At 40.5% G+C, this 17,770-nt stretch overlaps 1 protein-coding gene and 1 non-coding gene across 3 annotated transcripts in view; both read right to left on the reverse strand.

The window, feature by feature from the left end:
- The window catches only part of LOC131240003 (protein TRIGALACTOSYLDIACYLGLYCEROL 3, chloroplastic), a 44,838-nt gene that overhangs the window by 1,388 nt on the left and 25,680 nt on the right, over positions 1-17,770 (reverse strand). For both annotated transcript variants that reach the window (XM_058237991.1, XM_058237990.1), the window contains 3 exons: positions 17,170-17,231; positions 16,981-17,056; positions 491-598 (listed from right to left, as the gene is read on the reverse strand). In XM_058237991.1, coding sequence (XP_058093974.1) covers positions 491-598; positions 16,981-17,056; positions 17,170-17,231 — 246 coding nt within the window. The remainder of the gene's footprint in view (positions 1-490; positions 599-16,980; positions 17,057-17,169; positions 17,232-17,770) is intronic.
- On the reverse strand, positions 2,035-2,161 carry LOC131241899 (U6atac minor spliceosomal RNA). Its single transcript, XR_009169464.1, has one exon. It is a non-coding gene; the product is annotated as a U6atac minor spliceosomal RNA (small nuclear RNA).

The following is a 17,770-nucleotide window of genomic DNA, read 5'->3' on the forward strand; positions in this document are numbered from 1 at the left end:
AATTGACATCAAGAGGTTTTATTATTATTATTATTATTATTATTTATTTTGGCCTCTAACAACTCAAAATTGCACACTATGACAGTAATTTCTCAAATCAAAATGGTGAACCCATGGCTTATCCCTGAAAATATAGTGCTCCTGAAGTTTTTATGGGACAGTGCTGTCCTGCAACCTGAACCACAATCTAGACGATGAAAATAACCATTCCAACTGCGCCAACTATATTCATTGAAAACCCTCAAGCGAGATTCAACAATTGAGTACCAGTTTTCACGGGCATATGTGTTTGTTATTTCGTATTTGGTCAATCATATTGCGAGGAGTTGAACATTCTAAGTATTATACAAGGAAACAGAGGAAATCTGATACACAATCATACCTAGTGTATTTCCAAGATTGACTACAAAATATAGCAGTGGTTTAACACTTAGATGCTAATGTCAGGGTTGAAACCACATAGGTGCTTTGTGATATACACTGCACATACCTCTGGTTCTACTGCCTCCTTTGTATTATCATATATTATGGACCGAGCTAATGCTACTCGTTTTTTCATTCCACCAGACAACTCCGAAGGCAATCGATCCTCTACATCCTGCACAATGTTAATTAGATTTTTTCAATATTTATCAAAGTGAATAGAAGCGCTGACAAGCTATAAGAAGAATAACAGTATCTTCAACAACTAAATCAAAGAGTAAAAGATGAAAAACCATCAATAAACCCAAAAGCTCAGGATCCCAGGGTTTATGTGTATGTACTGAAAGCGCTAGTCCCAAATATGCCATAAATAAGCTATAAGAAGGACAGCAGTATCTTTGACAACTGCATCAAATGATAAAAGATGAAAAACCATCAAGAAATCCAAGCGCTCAGGGTCCAAGGGTCATCACAGGCTTGATTGTTCAGATTGGATCCCAGATTAAAACAAAAGAGGGTGAATAAATGGAATGAAATAAGAGCCACGAAGGCTCAAAATGAAAAAGATGCATATTCAATCAGGTATTTTCCTAGTGAACAGAAGTCCATCTTTCAGGCCATATTTGAGAAAACGTGTTCTCTTTCCCCCACGATGAGATGACCTTTTTTTTTTCTTTTTTTTTCTTTTTTTTTTTTAAGTCAGCCGTCCATCACCACCCATTGCCCCTGCTCAGGTTACAAGCTCACGCTACCAAGCTTGGCCGATGAGATGACCTTGTATTTGTACATGCAGCTGCTGTGAGTTAGCTTGCTTGGGCCACCTACGCTGAACCTGGACTGTTTGCTCACATATGCAAAGGCAGGTGGGTATTAGGTGGCTAAATCTGATCTGTGAATCTTTATGTTTTTTTGCCAATTTAAACCTCTTTAAGGGACCTGTGAACTCATTATGTTGCTTACGAGAAATACAAGTTCATTTTTATTTTCTTGTGCTTTTGGGGAGGGGGGTGCATCTCCGGTTGCATTGAAAGTGGTGTACAAGCAAGACACTCTTGGAATAGAAATTTCCCTTTTTGTCCTTTACCCATTTGTGTTATTTCTTTGTTTTCCTTCATCCGTCCATCTCAAAACTTACCATCTCCAAAATCAATTACCAAATGCCTAACTTGTCTCTTTACCTCTCCAAAACTCTAATTGTCCCTCTCCCCCATCACCACAACCCTAACTGTCCATATTTCCCTTCCCAAAAACATATTGTTCCCTTCTTCCAACCCCCAAAACTTAATCATACCTTATCCCAAACCAATAACTCTAGCTAACTCACCGACTCCCTAAAACTGATAATTGCGCATTTAACACGGGACAAGAAGTGGACATTCTTGGTACTGAGATAAGATCATAAGAGGGAGATTAAAAAAACTTATATATATATATATAAAGACAAGTACCCATGTGACAAATGATGGACATTAGATGAAGCAAATGAATTGCATCAAATCAGTTAAGTGGTCAGTCCAGCCACTTGGCCATCATAGAAGGAAGGAACAAGGGTAAAAACTGATAATTGCACATTTAACAACAACCTATAAGGTGTCTGGGAATGTCTTGCACAGTAAAATTGGGCAAGATCCACCTAAGTGGGAAGCCTTAACCGTATGTGTGGTAATAGGTAAGACCGAAGGATGTTCCTGTCCCTGTCAGGAGAGATGCCCCAACCATCTCTCCTTTCAATCAACACGGGACGATCTGAAATGAATGACAAGAACTTCACGTTGACAGTGGGATGTGCACTGACTTCAACATGATCACTAACCATGGCAAGGTCCCAAGACTTGCATCCCCATGTTGACAAGAATATCCAGTAAATCTTGAGGGAGAACAGAATTATCACATCAAGTATATAACAATTCTTCTAAAGATCAAGACTGCGGATCATGATGGTAATTTGGATCCTGAGATTTTCAACGATTAGATGAAGTTAATGTAATTCCATTTCCATTGGTATGAGATGTTAGGAGCTGTTAGGGTGCATTTTGCGGCTTTGAAGCCAAAGGACATCAATGACCCAAGACTAGTGGTACATGGCTGAAGAGGACCTACAACGTTGTGGTATTCCCCCAGTCAAATAATTGGAGGAAATAAAAGTAAGGGTTAAGCAGAGGTTCTAGCTCCTCGATTATGAGATTGTCACGTTTCAGGAACTTCTCACCCTATATTAAGACAACCTGGCTGTTGAGGAGTACACCCAACAGTATTATGAATTGATGATTTGTTCGTTTAATGGAAATAACCAAGCAACATATTGCACGATACTACAACAGATTGCAGTCAGACATCCAACATCATTTGGTGACAGTTTGACTAAACAACTTTTATAAAGCATAATAGATGGAACGAGAAGTGCAAGAATAAAAAGAATGACCAGGCATAGTGATGCAAGACATGAAATTCAAATACGATGTGCAAGATTTTCAAGATTTAGATCATGTTAGTTCAGAAACAATTACACAAAATTTCATATCCCACACAAAAGTTCAAGCATTCAATCAAGGAGGCTCTATGCAGGCTCAGGCTTACATAAGCTAGGGTTGGATCAATCAAAATTATAGACCAAACAATAATCAAAGGAGGGTAAATTCATCCACACATGCACAAAAATAATTCCCCAATTCAAGGGTTTCACATATTTCAATTCGGGGAACCTTAAGGTTGAAGAAAGGGCATAAAATTGGGGATTTGAGGAATTTAGGGTTAGGGTTAGGGATTATGGATGAAAGAGGGGTGAAAGAGAGGAGAGAGACAAACCAGAGAAGCGTCACGCATGGATAGCAGTGGAGGCCCAGATGCATGTGCGCTGGAGGTGTCCCGCACGTGTGTGGGGCCCACAAATCAGAAAACGGCCAGCTTGGCCCTGGTTGGCCAGGGGTGGGCCACAAAACCTCTAAATTTCAGCCTGATCCGATGCACGGTTTGTGCGTAGTGCTCCACCGAAGTTTCAGCCCTCTTGCAAGGCCAAATTCTGAAAATCTACTGTAGAGAGAAAAACGGCTGCAATAGAGAATGGATTTGAAGCATAGATGATCGTAGGAAAAGGGAAATATAAATGGTAGAAGGTGGGGGCAAGTCGGGATAGGTGTGGCTTCACACCACGGTAGTCAGCCCTTCGAGGGAGGGTTTCATACCCAATTGGATCTCTACAACTCAAAAATTTAGAGCAGAAAAAAGCAGAAATTTTATTAATTTTCCATAAATAAAAAAAAAAAAGACTACAAGGGGTGCCTATTTATAATAAAATCCCATGCCCCAAAACTTGCGTCATATGCGCAACCTATTACTTGGAAACGAAGTAATAAAAAATAACAACCAATCAAAGCAATCTAAACCATCCGTGATATTCCCAATAACAATAATAAGCAAAACCCAAAGTGCTAAATTAATTAGAATAGTGGACCACGATCATGAGAACCCATGGTGAGATTCACATGACTATCGGGTCCACTTCAATGAACTAAAACGCAGTCCTCTAACTAGGAAGTCTTCCCTGGACGTCATCATCGATCCAGATCGATGGTGGGGCCTTTCTCCTCCTTGCGTACGTGCGTAAGGGGGGCGTGTATGTGCGCAAGATGTCCCCATCAATTCTCCTCGGTTGTGAAGGTTTCGCCACTGGCGAAACAAAACTCCTGAACCGATCCAATATGTCAGGATCAAGTCTCTGAAGCTCCTCCTCAGCGAGCCACATACTGTCTGAAGCTGAGCGTGACTTCCACTTGACCAAGAACTTTTGAAATCCGCCGTCCGACGTCGATACTATCTGATGGTCCAGAATATCCTTTATCTCTTCTCTGGGTGTGGGAAGGGTATGTATGGAAGGTAGAGGCTGGGAAGATGGGTCCAGAGTAGGCCATGGATTAAAGGAAAGGTCTAGGGAATCAGGATGGTTAAGTAAAAGGTCGAACAATGTATCAGTGGTCCCTTGAAATGCAACTAGATACTCCACATTGAATGTGAAACTAATTCCCATGAAAGATGGAAGATCTACCACATATGCATTGAGACCGTTTCGTTTTATAATTTTGAATGGTCCAACGCTATGCGCATGTAATTTACGAATGACTCCCTGAGGGTACAGCTCTAGCCTGATGCGGACCATCACAGAATCCCCTACATTGAATTCTTTGAATCGTTTATGTTGGTCTACAGAAATTTTGTAATATTCATTACTAGTAGTAATCTTTCACTTGATTTCTTGATGCAATGAGTGAATGTGATGCACAAAAGACTCTGTAAACTCTGATGGCCTATGGGACTATAACATAGGGACAAGATCAATAGGTTTCCTAGGTTTATAACCAGTAACAACTTCAAAAGGACTTCCTTTGGACCTATCAACAGAACTATTAAACGCAAACTCAGCTATAGGTAGTACGGTGTCCCACGTCCTGGTATACTGTACATCTCTCATAGGGGGAAACTCATCCGGTAGATCATCAGGAAAGACATCACAAAACTCATCTACTACTGGAATGGCCTTAGTGAGTAACTCTACACTAGCCTTTGGTGCACTCTCTCTAGCCACAAGGCCATACATGTCGTACTACTCAAAATAGTGGTTCGTATTTGTCAACCAATCTAAAAAAGCTTTAGGGTTCAAGTGACCATCAAACGTGGGGGCATTTAAATCCTTTGAGAAGTTGCGCATCGGGGTCATAGTGGTCTTGATGTCCCTCACGGGGTGGGTGCATGGGTGCACGCCCATAACCGATTCTTTGGCCATCTCCATTCCTTGGTCTATCCTCCTGACCACCTGTCTGAGATTGGGCATCTTCCCCAATGGTGGGGTTTGCCTTGGCGGAGGTCTCTAATTGGGTAATGCACACATCAAGCTGTTCAAAGCATTGGTCCATACGTTGTTCCAAGCGCTTACCTAAAGACTCAAACTGCTGGGTTAGGTTGTTCAGTGACTCTTGTAATTGCTTCATATTTAGTGTAGGGTGCAAGCCAAAACCACGACCTGTACATGTAGGCATACAACTACTAACTCGACTTAAGGACTTTCTAATACGACTATATGCGCCTAGATGGGACTAAATGCTCCTATAGGACTCTATATGGGGGAGACGACATAATACTATTCAATTTCCAGCAACTTATCTGCCCAAAGAATCTGTCAACAGAAAATCCAGCAAAGAGATATGGGGATTTTCTAATAGCAGAAAATTCAGCAGCTTATATCAGGAATTATGGACCTCTAAGCAGCTCTATATGATGATACTTGATGCATAATGGACACAAATAAACTAAACCCTAAACATGCAATGCATTCCCCTATAAAAACCTTGTGCTCTGACACCAAATTTGATGCAGGACATGAAATTCAAATATGATATGTAAGATTTTCAAGCTTTAGATCACATTAGTTCGGAAACAATTACACAAAATTCCATATCCCACACAAAAGTTCAAGCATTCAATCAAGGGAACTCTATGCAGGCTTAGGCCTACACAAGCTAGGGTTGGATCAATCAAAATTATAAACCAAACAATAATCAAAGGAGGGTAAGTTCATCTACACATGCACAGAAATAATTCCCCAATCCAAAGGTTTCACAGATTTTAATTCGGGGAATCCTAAGGTTGAAGAAAGGGCATAAAATTGGGGATTTGAGGAATTTAGGGTTAGGGTTAGGGTTAGGGATTAGGGGTGAAAGAGGGGTGAAAGAGAGGAAAAAGACGAACTAGAGAAGTGTCATGCATGGACAGCGGTGAAGGCCCAGACGCACGTACGCTGGAGGTGTGCCGCACGTGTGCGAGGCCCACAAATCAAAAAACGGCTAGCTTGGCCCTAATTGGCCAGGGGTGGGACACAACCTCCAAATTTCAGCCTGATCCAATACACGGTTTGCGCGTGGTGCTCCGCCAAAGCTTCAACCCTCCCGCAGGGTCAGATTCTGGAGATTTGTTGTAGAGAGAAAAACGGTTGCAATAAAGGATGGATTTGAAGCGTAGATGATCGTAGGAGAAGAGAAATATAGATGATAGAAGGTGGGGGTGAATCGGGATAGGTGTGGCTTCACACTACGGTAGTCGGCTTGAGGAAGGGATGGTTTCACACCCAATTGGATCTCCACAACTCAGAAATTTAGAGGAGCAGAAAAACGTAGAAATTTTATTAATCTTTCATGAGAAAAAAGACTATAAGGGGTGCCTATTTATAATAAAATCTTATACCCCAAAACTCGCGCCATGTGCATAACCTATTACTTGGAAACGAAGTAATAAAAATTAACAACTAATCAAAGCAATCTAAACCATCCATGATATTCCTAATAAAAATAATAAGCAAAATCCAAAGTACTAGATTAATTAGAATAGTGGGCCACAATCATGAGAACCCATGGTGGAATTCACAAGACTATCGGGTCCACTCCAACGAACCAAAACGCAGTCCTCTAACTAGGAGGTCTTCCTCAGACGTCATCATCGATCTAGATCGATGGTGGGGCCCTCCTCCTTGCGTCTATGCGGAGGGGGGGGGGGGGGGGGGGGCGCATGTGCGCAAGATGTCCCCATCACATAGCGGCTTCCAGTCAAGGCGTACACACCTTCCCATTCTATTACAAGTGGCTTTATGTCGCGTTTGTTTGCTTCGAGACCAGGATCAGCTCAAGTAGAACTCACCCAAGATAATAGGATTGTCCAGAACACTAAAACGAGCATTAATGGAGCTACTAATAGCAAGTACCTGAAGGAGGTATAGATGGTCCCTCCCTCCTTCCCTTAGAACTCACCCAAGATAACAAGATTGTCCATAACACTAAAACAAGCACTAATGGTGCTAATAATAGCAAGTACTTGAAGGAGGTATAAATGATCTCCCTCCCTTAGAACTCACCCAAGATAACAAGATTGTCCAGAAAACTAAGATAAGCACTAATGGCACTAATAATAGCAAGTACTTGAAGGAGGGAGAGAGATCGTATAGATGATCTCCCACCCTTAGAACTCACCCAAGATAACAAGATTGTCCAGAACACTAAGAAGAGCACTAATGGAGCTAATAATAGCAAGTACCTGAAATAGGTATAGATGGTCTCAATCCACGTCCAGAACACCAAAACAAGCAATAATGGAGCTAATAATAGCAAGTACTTGAAGGAGGTATAGATGATCTCCCTCCCTTAGAACTCACCCAAGATAACAAGATTGCCCAGAACACTAAGACGAGCACTAATGGTGCTAATAATAGCTAGTACCTGAAAGAGGTATAGATGGTCTCAATCCACACACACACATAATGGTGTTAATAATGGCAAGTACTTGAAGAAGTTATAGATGATCTCCCTCCCTTAGAACTCACCCAAGCTAACAAGATTGTCCAGAACACTAAGATGAGCACTAATGGTGCTAATAATAGCAAGTACTTGAAGGAGGTATAGAAGATATCCCTCCCTTAGAACTCACCCAAGATAACAAGATTGTCCAGAACACTAAGATGAGCACTAATGGTGCTAATAATAGCAAGTACCTGAAAGAGGTATAGATGGTCTCAATCCACGTCTAGAACACTAAAACAAGCACTAATGGTGCTAATAATAGAAAGTACTTGAAGGAGGTATAGATGATCTCCCTCCCTTAGAACTCACTCAAGATAAAAAGATTGTCCAGAACACTAAGACGAGCACTAATGGTGCTAATAATAGCTAGTACCTGAAAGAGGTATAGATGGTCTCAATCCACACACATAAACAATGGTGCTAATAATAGCAAGAAGTTGAAGGAGGTATAGATGACCTCCCACCCTTAGAACTCACCCAAGAGAACAAGATTGTCCAGAACACTAAGATGAGCACTAAGGGCGCTAACAATAGCAAGTACTTGAAGGAGGTATAGATGATCTCCCTCCCTTAGAACTCACCCAAGATAACAAGATTGTTCAGAACACTAAGATGAGCACTAATGGTGCTAATAATAGCAAGTACCAAAAAGAGATATAGAAGGTCTCAATCCACGTCTAGAACACTAAAAGAAGCACTAATGGTGCGAATAATAGCAAGTACACGAAGGAGGTATAGATGATCTCCCTCCCTTAGAACTCACCCAAGATAACAAGATTGTCCAAAACACTAAGACGAGCACTAATGGTGCTAATAATAGCTAGTACTTGAAAGAGGTATAGATGGTCTCAATCCACAGACGCACACAATGGTGCTAATAATAGCAAGTGCTTGAAGAAGGTATAGATGATCTCCCTCCCTTACAACTCACCCAAGATAACAAGATTGTCCAGAACACTAAGAGGAGGACTAATGGTGCTAATAATAGCAAGTACTTGAAAGAGGTATAGATGATATCCCTCCCTTAGAACTCACCCAAGATAACAAGATTGTCCAGAACACTAAGATGAGCATTAATGGTGCAAATAATAGCAAGTACCTAAAAGAGGTATAGATGGTCTCAATCCATGTCCAGAACACTAAAACAAGCACTAATGGTGCTAATAATAGCTAGTACCTGAAAGAGGTATAGATGGTCTCGATCCACACACACACCTAATGGTGCTAATGATAGCAAGTACTTGAAGGAGCTATAGATGATCTCCCTCCCTTAGAACTCACCCAAGATAACAAGATTGTCCAGAACACTAAGATGAGCACTAATGATGCTAATAATAGCAAGTACTTGAAGGAGGTATAGATGATCTCCCTCCCGTAGAACTCACCCAAGATAACAAGATTGTCCAGAACATTAAGACGAGCACTAATGGTGCTAATAATAGCTAGTACCTGAAAGAGGTATAGATGGTCTCAATCCACACACACACACAGTGGTGCTAATAATAGCAAGTACTTGAAGGAGGTATAGATGATCTCCCTCCCTTACAACTCACCCAAGATAACAAGATTGTCCAGAATACTAAGATAAGCACTAATGGCGCTAATAATAGCAAGTACTTGAAGGAGGTATAGATGATCTCCCTCCCTTAGAACTCACCCAGGATAACAAGATTGTCCAGAACACCAAGATGAGCACTAATGGTGCTAATAATAGCAAGTACCTGAAAGAGGTATAGATGGTCTCAATCCACGTCTAGAACACTAAAACAAGCACTAATGGTGCTAATAATAGCAAGTACTTGAAGGAGGTATAGATGATCTCCCTCCCTTAGAACTCACCCAGGATAACAAGATTGTCCAGAACACTAAGATGAGCACTAATGGTGCTAATAATAGCAAGTACTTGAAAGAGGTATAGATGGTCTCAATCCAAGTCCAGAACACTAAAACAAGCACTAATGGTGCTAATAATAGCAAGTACTTGAAGGAGGTATAGATGATCTCCCTCCCTTAGAACTCACCCAAGATAACAAGATTGTCCAGAACACTAAGACGAGCACTAATGGTGCTAGTAATAGCTAGTACCTGAAAGAAGTATAGATGGTCTCAACCCACACACACACACACACACAATGGTGCTAATAATAGCAAGTACTTAAAGAAGGTATAGATGATCTCCTTCCCTTAGAACTCACCCAATATAACAAGACTGTCCAGAACACTAAGATGAGCACTAATGGTGCTAATAATAGCAAGTACTTGAAGGAGGTATAGATGATATCCTCCCTTAGAACTCACCCAAGATAACAAGATTGTCCAGAACAATAAGATGAGCACTAATGGTGCTAATAATAGCAAGTACCTAAAAGAGGTATAGATGGTCTCAATCCACGTCCAGAACACTAAAACAAGCACTAATGGTGCTAATAATAGAAAGTACTTGAAGGAGGTATAGATGATCTCCCTCCATTAGAACTCACTCAAGATAACAAGATTGTCCAGAACACTAAGACGAGCACTAATTGTGCTAATAATAGCTAGTACCTGAAAGAGGTATAGATGGTCTCAATCCACACACACACAATGGTGCTAATAATAGCGAGTACTTGAAGGAGGTATAGATGATCTCCCTCCCTTAGAACTCACCCAAGATAACAAGATTATCTAGAACACTAAGATGAGCACTAATGGCGCTAATAATAGCAAGTACTTGAAGGAGGTATGGATGATCTCCCTCCCTTAGAACTCACCCAAGATAACAAGATTGTCTAGAACACTAAGATAAGCATTAATGGTGCTAATAATAGCAAGTACCTGAAAGAGGTATAAATGGTCTCGATCCACATCCAGAACACTAAAACAAGCACTAATGGTGCTAATAATAGCAAGCACTTGAAGGAGGTATAGATGATCTCCCTCCCTTAGAACTCACCCAAGATAACAAGATTGTCCAGAACACTAAGATGAGCATTAATAGTGCTAATAATAGCTAGTACCTAAAAGAGGTATAGATGGTCTCAATCCACACACACACACAATGGTGCTAATAATAGCAAGTATTGAAGAAGGTATAGATGATCTCCCTCCCTTGCAACTCACCCAAGATAACAAGATTGTCCAGAACACTAAGATGAGGCCTAATGGTGCTAATAATAGCAAGTACTTGAAGGAGGAATAGATGATATCCCTCCCTTAGAACTCACCCAAGATAACAAGATTGTCCAGAACACTAAGATGAGCACTAATGGTGCTAATAATAGCAAGTACCTGAAAGAGGTATTGATGGTCTCATTCCACGTCCAGAACACTAAAACAAGCACTAATGGTGCTAATAATAGAAAGTACTTGAAGGAGGTATAGATGATCTCCCTCCCTTAGTACTCACTCAAGATAACAAGATTGTCCAGAACACTAAGACGAGCAATGGTGCTAATAATAGCTAGTACCTGAAAGAGGTATAGATGGTCTCAATCCACACACACACACACACAATGGTGCTAATAATAGCAAGTACTTGAAGGAGGTATAGATGATCTCCCTCCCTTAGAACTCACCCAAGATAACAAGATTGTCTAGAACACTAAGATGAGCACTAATGGCGCTAATAATAACAAGTACTTGAAGGAGGTGTAGATGATCTCCCTCCCTTAGAACTCACCCAAGATAACAAGATTGTCCAGAACACTAAGATGAGCACTAATGGTGCTAATAATAGCAAGTACTTGAAAGAGGTATAGATGGTCTCAATCCACGACCAGAACACTAAAACAAGCACTAATGGTGCTAATAATGGCAAGTACTTTAAAGAGGTATAGATGATCTCCCTCCCTTAGAACTCACCCAAGATAACAAGATTGTTCAGAACACTAAGACGAGCACTAATCGTGTTAATAATAGCTAGTACTTGAAAGAGGTATAGATGGTCTCAATCCACACACACACACACACCCACTCTCTCTCTCTCTCTCTCTCTCTCTCTCTCTCTCTCTCTCTCTCTCTCTCGTGTGTGTGTGTGAAAAAGTTGTATCGGTCATAGCAGGGTGTTACAAGTAAAATTTCCTATAATGGCCATTACGTAACCATTTTTGGATACCATGATATGAATGTTGTGGTGGGGAGGGCCTCAGGTTTCCCACTTACAGTCTATTGATGATACCATCATTTTTCGTGACATTTGAGACCAAGATCATTAAGTGCTTTGAAATTGTTTTAGGCCTCAGGGTGAACATCTCAAGGAGTGAAATGTTAGGAATTTGCACATCAAAAGAGAAAATCAAGGATTTGGTTATGGTGTTTGGATGTGATGTTGATTGCTTCACATCCATGTATCTAGGCCTTCCTCTTCGTGTAGCTAAGCCACTGAAGCGTCTTTTGCAAGCCAAATTGGGAGATTGGGGTGAGGATGAAGCAGTTGGAAGCAATTAATGAGGCATTGCTGGGAAAGTGGTTGTGGAGATTCAAGTTTAAGGATGGCTCTTTGTGGTGCCAAGTATTGATTGCAAAGTATGGAGCCCCAACAAATGGGTGGTGGGAAAAGGGTTCTCATTGTATACGACCTCTAAGATTTAGAAGGTCATTGAAAGTGTGGCAACTAAATTCAAGGTGGGTGAGAGGATGAGGTTTGGGGAAGACTTTGGGATAGGGGAAAGACCCCTCTTATTTGAATTTCATAGGCTCACCAGGATTGCGACAAATAACAACATTACAATTGCCAAATGTTTTTTTATTCAAGAAAAGAAGTGGGTGTGGTCTCTGTCATGTTGAAGAAATCTATCGAACGAGATGGAGGAGTTTGTTAGGCTTTAGCTATGCTCCGGGGCTTAGCTTTTTGCCTGAGGCAAGAATACCATGAGTTGAGGAGTGTCGAAGTCAATCAAGTTTTTGATGGAGTTCTATAGTTTGATAACTCATGAGAGGTCAGGTCAGGTTTAATTTTGGTGGCTTGGGCATGGCAATATAGTGCCCCCCTAAGGTGGCAGCCTTTGCTTGGCTAGCAGGTAGAAGGAGAGTGCTCACCATCAACAACCTTTAAAAAAAAAGGGGCAATGATTATTTTGAACATTTGTCCCATGTGTCTTAACAATGAAGAATTTGTAAATGACATGTTTATTCATTGTCCGCTCACAAGGATGATTTGGGAGGGTTTGTTGGGGATTTTCGAGATCCCATGGGTAATGCCCACATCAATTGAGATTGTTACAAGCTTGGCACGGGGTGGTCACGATAAGGGAAGCTTTTATGGAGATTGTCCTTATTAGCTGTCTTTAGACCATATGGGGCGAAAGGAACAACCAATGCTTCAAAGACAAGCATGGGTTGGTGTCAGGGATGGTTGAGTGGGCAAAAGTGAATGTTAAAGACTCGGCATTTTCTTTGAATATTCATGTAGAGGGTCTCTTTTAGCTTCCTTTGGGGCTTTGTAGCTTTGCACGCCTTTAGCGCTTTTTTAATAAAATTTTCATCACTTTGCAAAGAGAGATAGAAATTTGTGGCTTTGTAGAACATAATTGACAAGTTAAAGCTGAAAGCCTAAAAGCACCCGAAGGCATACAAATTGCACGGATCAATTATACATTTGTTCCCTAACAAAGAAGTGCTTAGTGGACTTCTACTTGCGTCATTACAAATAATCGTTTTGGTGTGTCATTATTCCAACAAAAGTCAGACATGCTGCTAGGACGACCATGGTAATACGACAAAGATGTGACTCATAAGGGGCCACAAAAATACATACAGTTTCATGCACAAAAGGCAGCAATCTCAAGCCTATGAGAGATGGAGAACCTGATGGGGACAAGCCATATTTAATAGTGCTTAGCATGTGTGATTCATTGAAGAGATTCAGGAATAGCGGATAGTGTGCGTTTTCGTATAGTGCGAATACAAGCTAGAACTAACCAACGAAGTCTCCACCAAACCACATGAGATTCAAGATATACTATCCTAATTTCAAATTTTGGCTCCTGATCAGTAGCCAAATCAACTGCCACCCATGTGTGATGTTCATCATGCAATCAATTTGGTTCCTGGAGCAACTTTGTCAAATCTCCCTGCATGTCAAATGGATCTAATAGAATATGCTGAGGTTTGTCAATTGGTGGAGGAATCAGCTTGTGCATTGTTTGCTCTTTTAACTCCAAAGAAGGACAATAGTTGCCAAACGTGCCGCCATGCCATCAACAAGATAATTAAAGTATGTTTTCTTGATCCCACGTTTGGATAACATACTTCAAATGATGACCAATTTTACAACTTAACGATCTTTTTGAATATCAACATAAGAAGTGGGTATCATCTCATAATCATCCAAGAGATGAATGGAAGAAAACTTCTAAGACAAAGGATGGGTTCTATGTCTGGTTAGTCATGCCGTTTGGCCTATCAGAGCAGTGCATTTATGCTGGTGATGACAAAGATTCCACAGCCGTTCATAGTTAAGTTTATCGTTGTATCTTTTGATGACATTCCAATCTACAACTATTCATGGGAGGATCATTTTAATCCATCTGTAACAAGTGATGAGAGTTCTAAGCCAAGAGTGCCGGGATGTCACCCGTTGTTTAAGGGAGGGACTAACCTAATCAAACATGCATGTGTTAGTGCACTGATTTGTGCATCTATTTGTCAATCATGCGAGTTATGTGTTAGTGAGTCAATTGAGCCTTTGGAAGCTAAAGACCGAAGACACTAGAGGACAAGAAGGAAACAGGTAAATCGAGGAGCCTTGGTGACCCTAACCTTAGATAAAAAACAACCTAGCCTGTAAATGATCCTAACCTTTATAGGTAAACCTTGATTAATTATCAGAAAGCTTTAGGAGCCAAATTGGAACATTATAAGTTAGGCTAAAATGGGTGGAAAGCTGCTGTAAAAATTCAAGCCCAAAACAACAAATTTCAGGTGAACTTTGATACCATTGACAGACCGTCGATGCCTCTCGATCGAACATTTGAACGATCAAAAGTGACCAGAAACATCCAACAACCGTCTATTTTCTAGATTTTCTCGATCCCATCAAGGGACCTTCAATCCTATCGAAGGGTTGCTCGATCAATCGAAGGAACCATTTTCTGCCTGTTTTTTTTTTTTTTTTTTAATTTTTTTTTTAATTTTTTTTTTACTGTTGGAACTCATTTCCTTTATATGGGGCATTCGGCATTTCGGCATTTGAATGATTTTTGGTGCAATAGAAGCATAAGTGATTCCTCACTCATATCCCTCATCCTAAGTCTTTAAACCAAAGAGATATAAGTAATCTTCCTTGTGATTTATCACTTGAATAAGCATTCAAAACTCTCTTTGAAGATGAACTTGATCTCATCCATGTTTCAGAGATTAGACACTAAACCTAGAGTCAAATCCTTGTCTAAATCCTCTAGAACACCCATCTAGGTGAATCCCATGGAAAATCAACTAACCATTAGTTGTAGGAGATTCCATCATCCTCCCACCACCCTGGTCACCTCAACGATCAGGGGAGCATTGAGAAGTTAATTCAAGCACGAGAGAGCATTGAAGAATCATCTCAAGAATGCGCTACAAAAGGGGCTCGATCCAACAAGCTCAATCTTGTGTAGGACATAGGCTCTTGTGTAGGGCCGAATTCACCAAACACAACGTGTTAGTCTCCATGGGAAGCCTTCGGTAAAAGTGTACGTAGGGCCTTGGACTGCTTGTGGTTGTTAGTTATCCGATAAAAAAAACCAACTAAAGTCTCTTAAGGGAGCAACCGACACAAGTGGAAACATATTCCTGCGACACGAGGGTGTACGTGAGTTACATCCTCGTGTAGCGCTGTAAATGTTTGGGGTAAAACTATTGAAAACTCTTAAGATTGTGAATACCGGTACACTCGAGGAAAGTGTGTCCGTCGGGAGTGGAGTAGGAAAACCGAACCACTATACATGCTCGTGTTTGCAATTGTCATTTGAGCACAACTCTGTTCATGTTTATGTGTTCGATTAGTAAAACAGAATGAATTCTTGAATTGGATTGTATGCCAGGCACTTAACTTGCAAAGCACACACAAGCTTACCATCTTTTATAGACTAGTTGCTTGATTGGTATATCTCTTGTAGTCTATGTAATTGGATCCACTTTGGCTTGGAAGTTAATTTGCCTCATTAGTTTTAATTGGTAAAGTATATTAATTGGCAAAGATTTTTAAAGTTGTCCTAATCACACCCCCCCCCCCCCCCCCGGGACTTACCATAATTTTATAGCTCCGCCAAGCTTTCGCACGCGCCGTGGTAGACTATTCCATGCAATTTCAGCTTGTGGGTTCCACATGATCACACGTGTGGGCCCATGGGCACATGAGTGAAGATTGGATGTTATTACCATATGTTCAAGTTTCCTTAGTCTTTTGGGTCCCTACTCATGGCTCAGTGGTAGACCTTGTGGTTTTTAACACTGAGATCATGGGTTTGAGTACCCATATGGTGTGCATGGGTGTGAGGGTGTGTGTGTAACAAAAAAAAAAAAGTTTCTTTAGTCTTTCAATAAGTTGGAAATGTCCTAAATGCCCCTACTTGGTTCATTTTGGAAATAACTAAGGCAAGGTATTCAATAACGGTAATGATGGCCGTAACGGTCAACCTTATGACTGTTCCAATATGAGATGTAACAGCCCTACAACGGTTTTAAAAAATTAAAGGAAGAAAAATGCATCGGCCCTGTATCACACCATTCCGGGCCCGTATCAACCCATTACAGCCATTAACAGTACATTTTTATTTTCAGAACAGGCATTACAGCACGTTACCATTACATAACAGCCAATGCATAACCTTTTCTTAATACCATGACTAAAGGGTAGTTTAGAGTTTAGCCCTTTCACTTAACTTAGGGTTTCCTTATGTTTTGTTTGCCCATTTAAACCCCCTTAAGGGGACATGTGAGCTCAATATGTTTCTTATGAGCAATAAATGTTCAGCTTTCTTTATTTGTGCTTTTGGAAGAAGAGAAGGGGAGTTAGTTATCACTAGCAATTGGCTAGTGGATGGTTGGGCTTTGCACAATCATTGATTCTTAGAACGTTTGTCCACTTGCCATCTCCGGCTGCGTCAAAAAGCTAAACACCAACGAAACAAGCTACACACACCATAGATGACCCACCTTTGGAAACTTCTTTGCTAAAACACCACAATGCTTAGGTGTAGAAGAATCTATTGAAGTGCGAGAATCATTCAGTGATTCTATCAGCAGTTAAGGTTTTTACCTTCAAGCCAACGGCTGCCAAATTTTCTGTCACAAGCTCTGATATTTGATCGTCTGACATGCTGGAATTTTCATACCTAGCAACAAAGGAGTAATACAATAATAGGAGTATCAGCGAGTATCTATCAGTCTGAAGCTGTAACTGGAAGGTCTGTCAAACTCATTCACAGGAATTTCAGAAGTTTCTTACAAAAGGAAACCGACATTTTCACGGACAGTCAGAGAATCAAAAAGCGCTGCACTCTGAAATACCTGTTATCCAACAAAATAACTAAAAGGATCAACAAAAGACTTGATTTTTTGCAGTACAAATAAGTTGATGCAAACATCATTGACAGGAATTGCAATGTATGGGTGCCGATATGGGACAAATACAGCCAAAAAGGCCCCATTTCAGTTTTTCCAACTTTTTTCTTGTTTTTCATTTCTTTATCTCAACCATGGAGGAAGCTTAAAAACTCATTTTGTACAAGATCTAAGCCTACTTTGGGATCAAAGCAAAAGATCTGAGTGAGATTCAATGAATTGAAGCGGAATAGGAGTACTTAGAAGGGGAAGGCTATCAACTTTTTTTTTATTGTCTTGGTTTTTTGAAATGCTTTTGGTAAGTGGCAAGACATCTTTGACAGACCTCATAACTGGGTTATATCCTGGGTGCTTCTTATAAAATTTTCTTTCTTTCTTTTTTATTTTTTAAAAATTATATTTCTTATAATTTTTTTGGCTGGATGTAATCATTTTTCTTTTGTAGGCTCATGGGGGGCTGATTCTGTTCACTTCTTAGGATGAAA

Source organism: Magnolia sinica, chromosome 3 (genome assembly GCF_029962835.1).
Source record: "Magnolia sinica isolate HGM2019 chromosome 3, MsV1, whole genome shotgun sequence".
NCBI classification, from domain to species: Eukaryota; Viridiplantae; Streptophyta; class Magnoliopsida; order Magnoliales; family Magnoliaceae; genus Magnolia; species Magnolia sinica.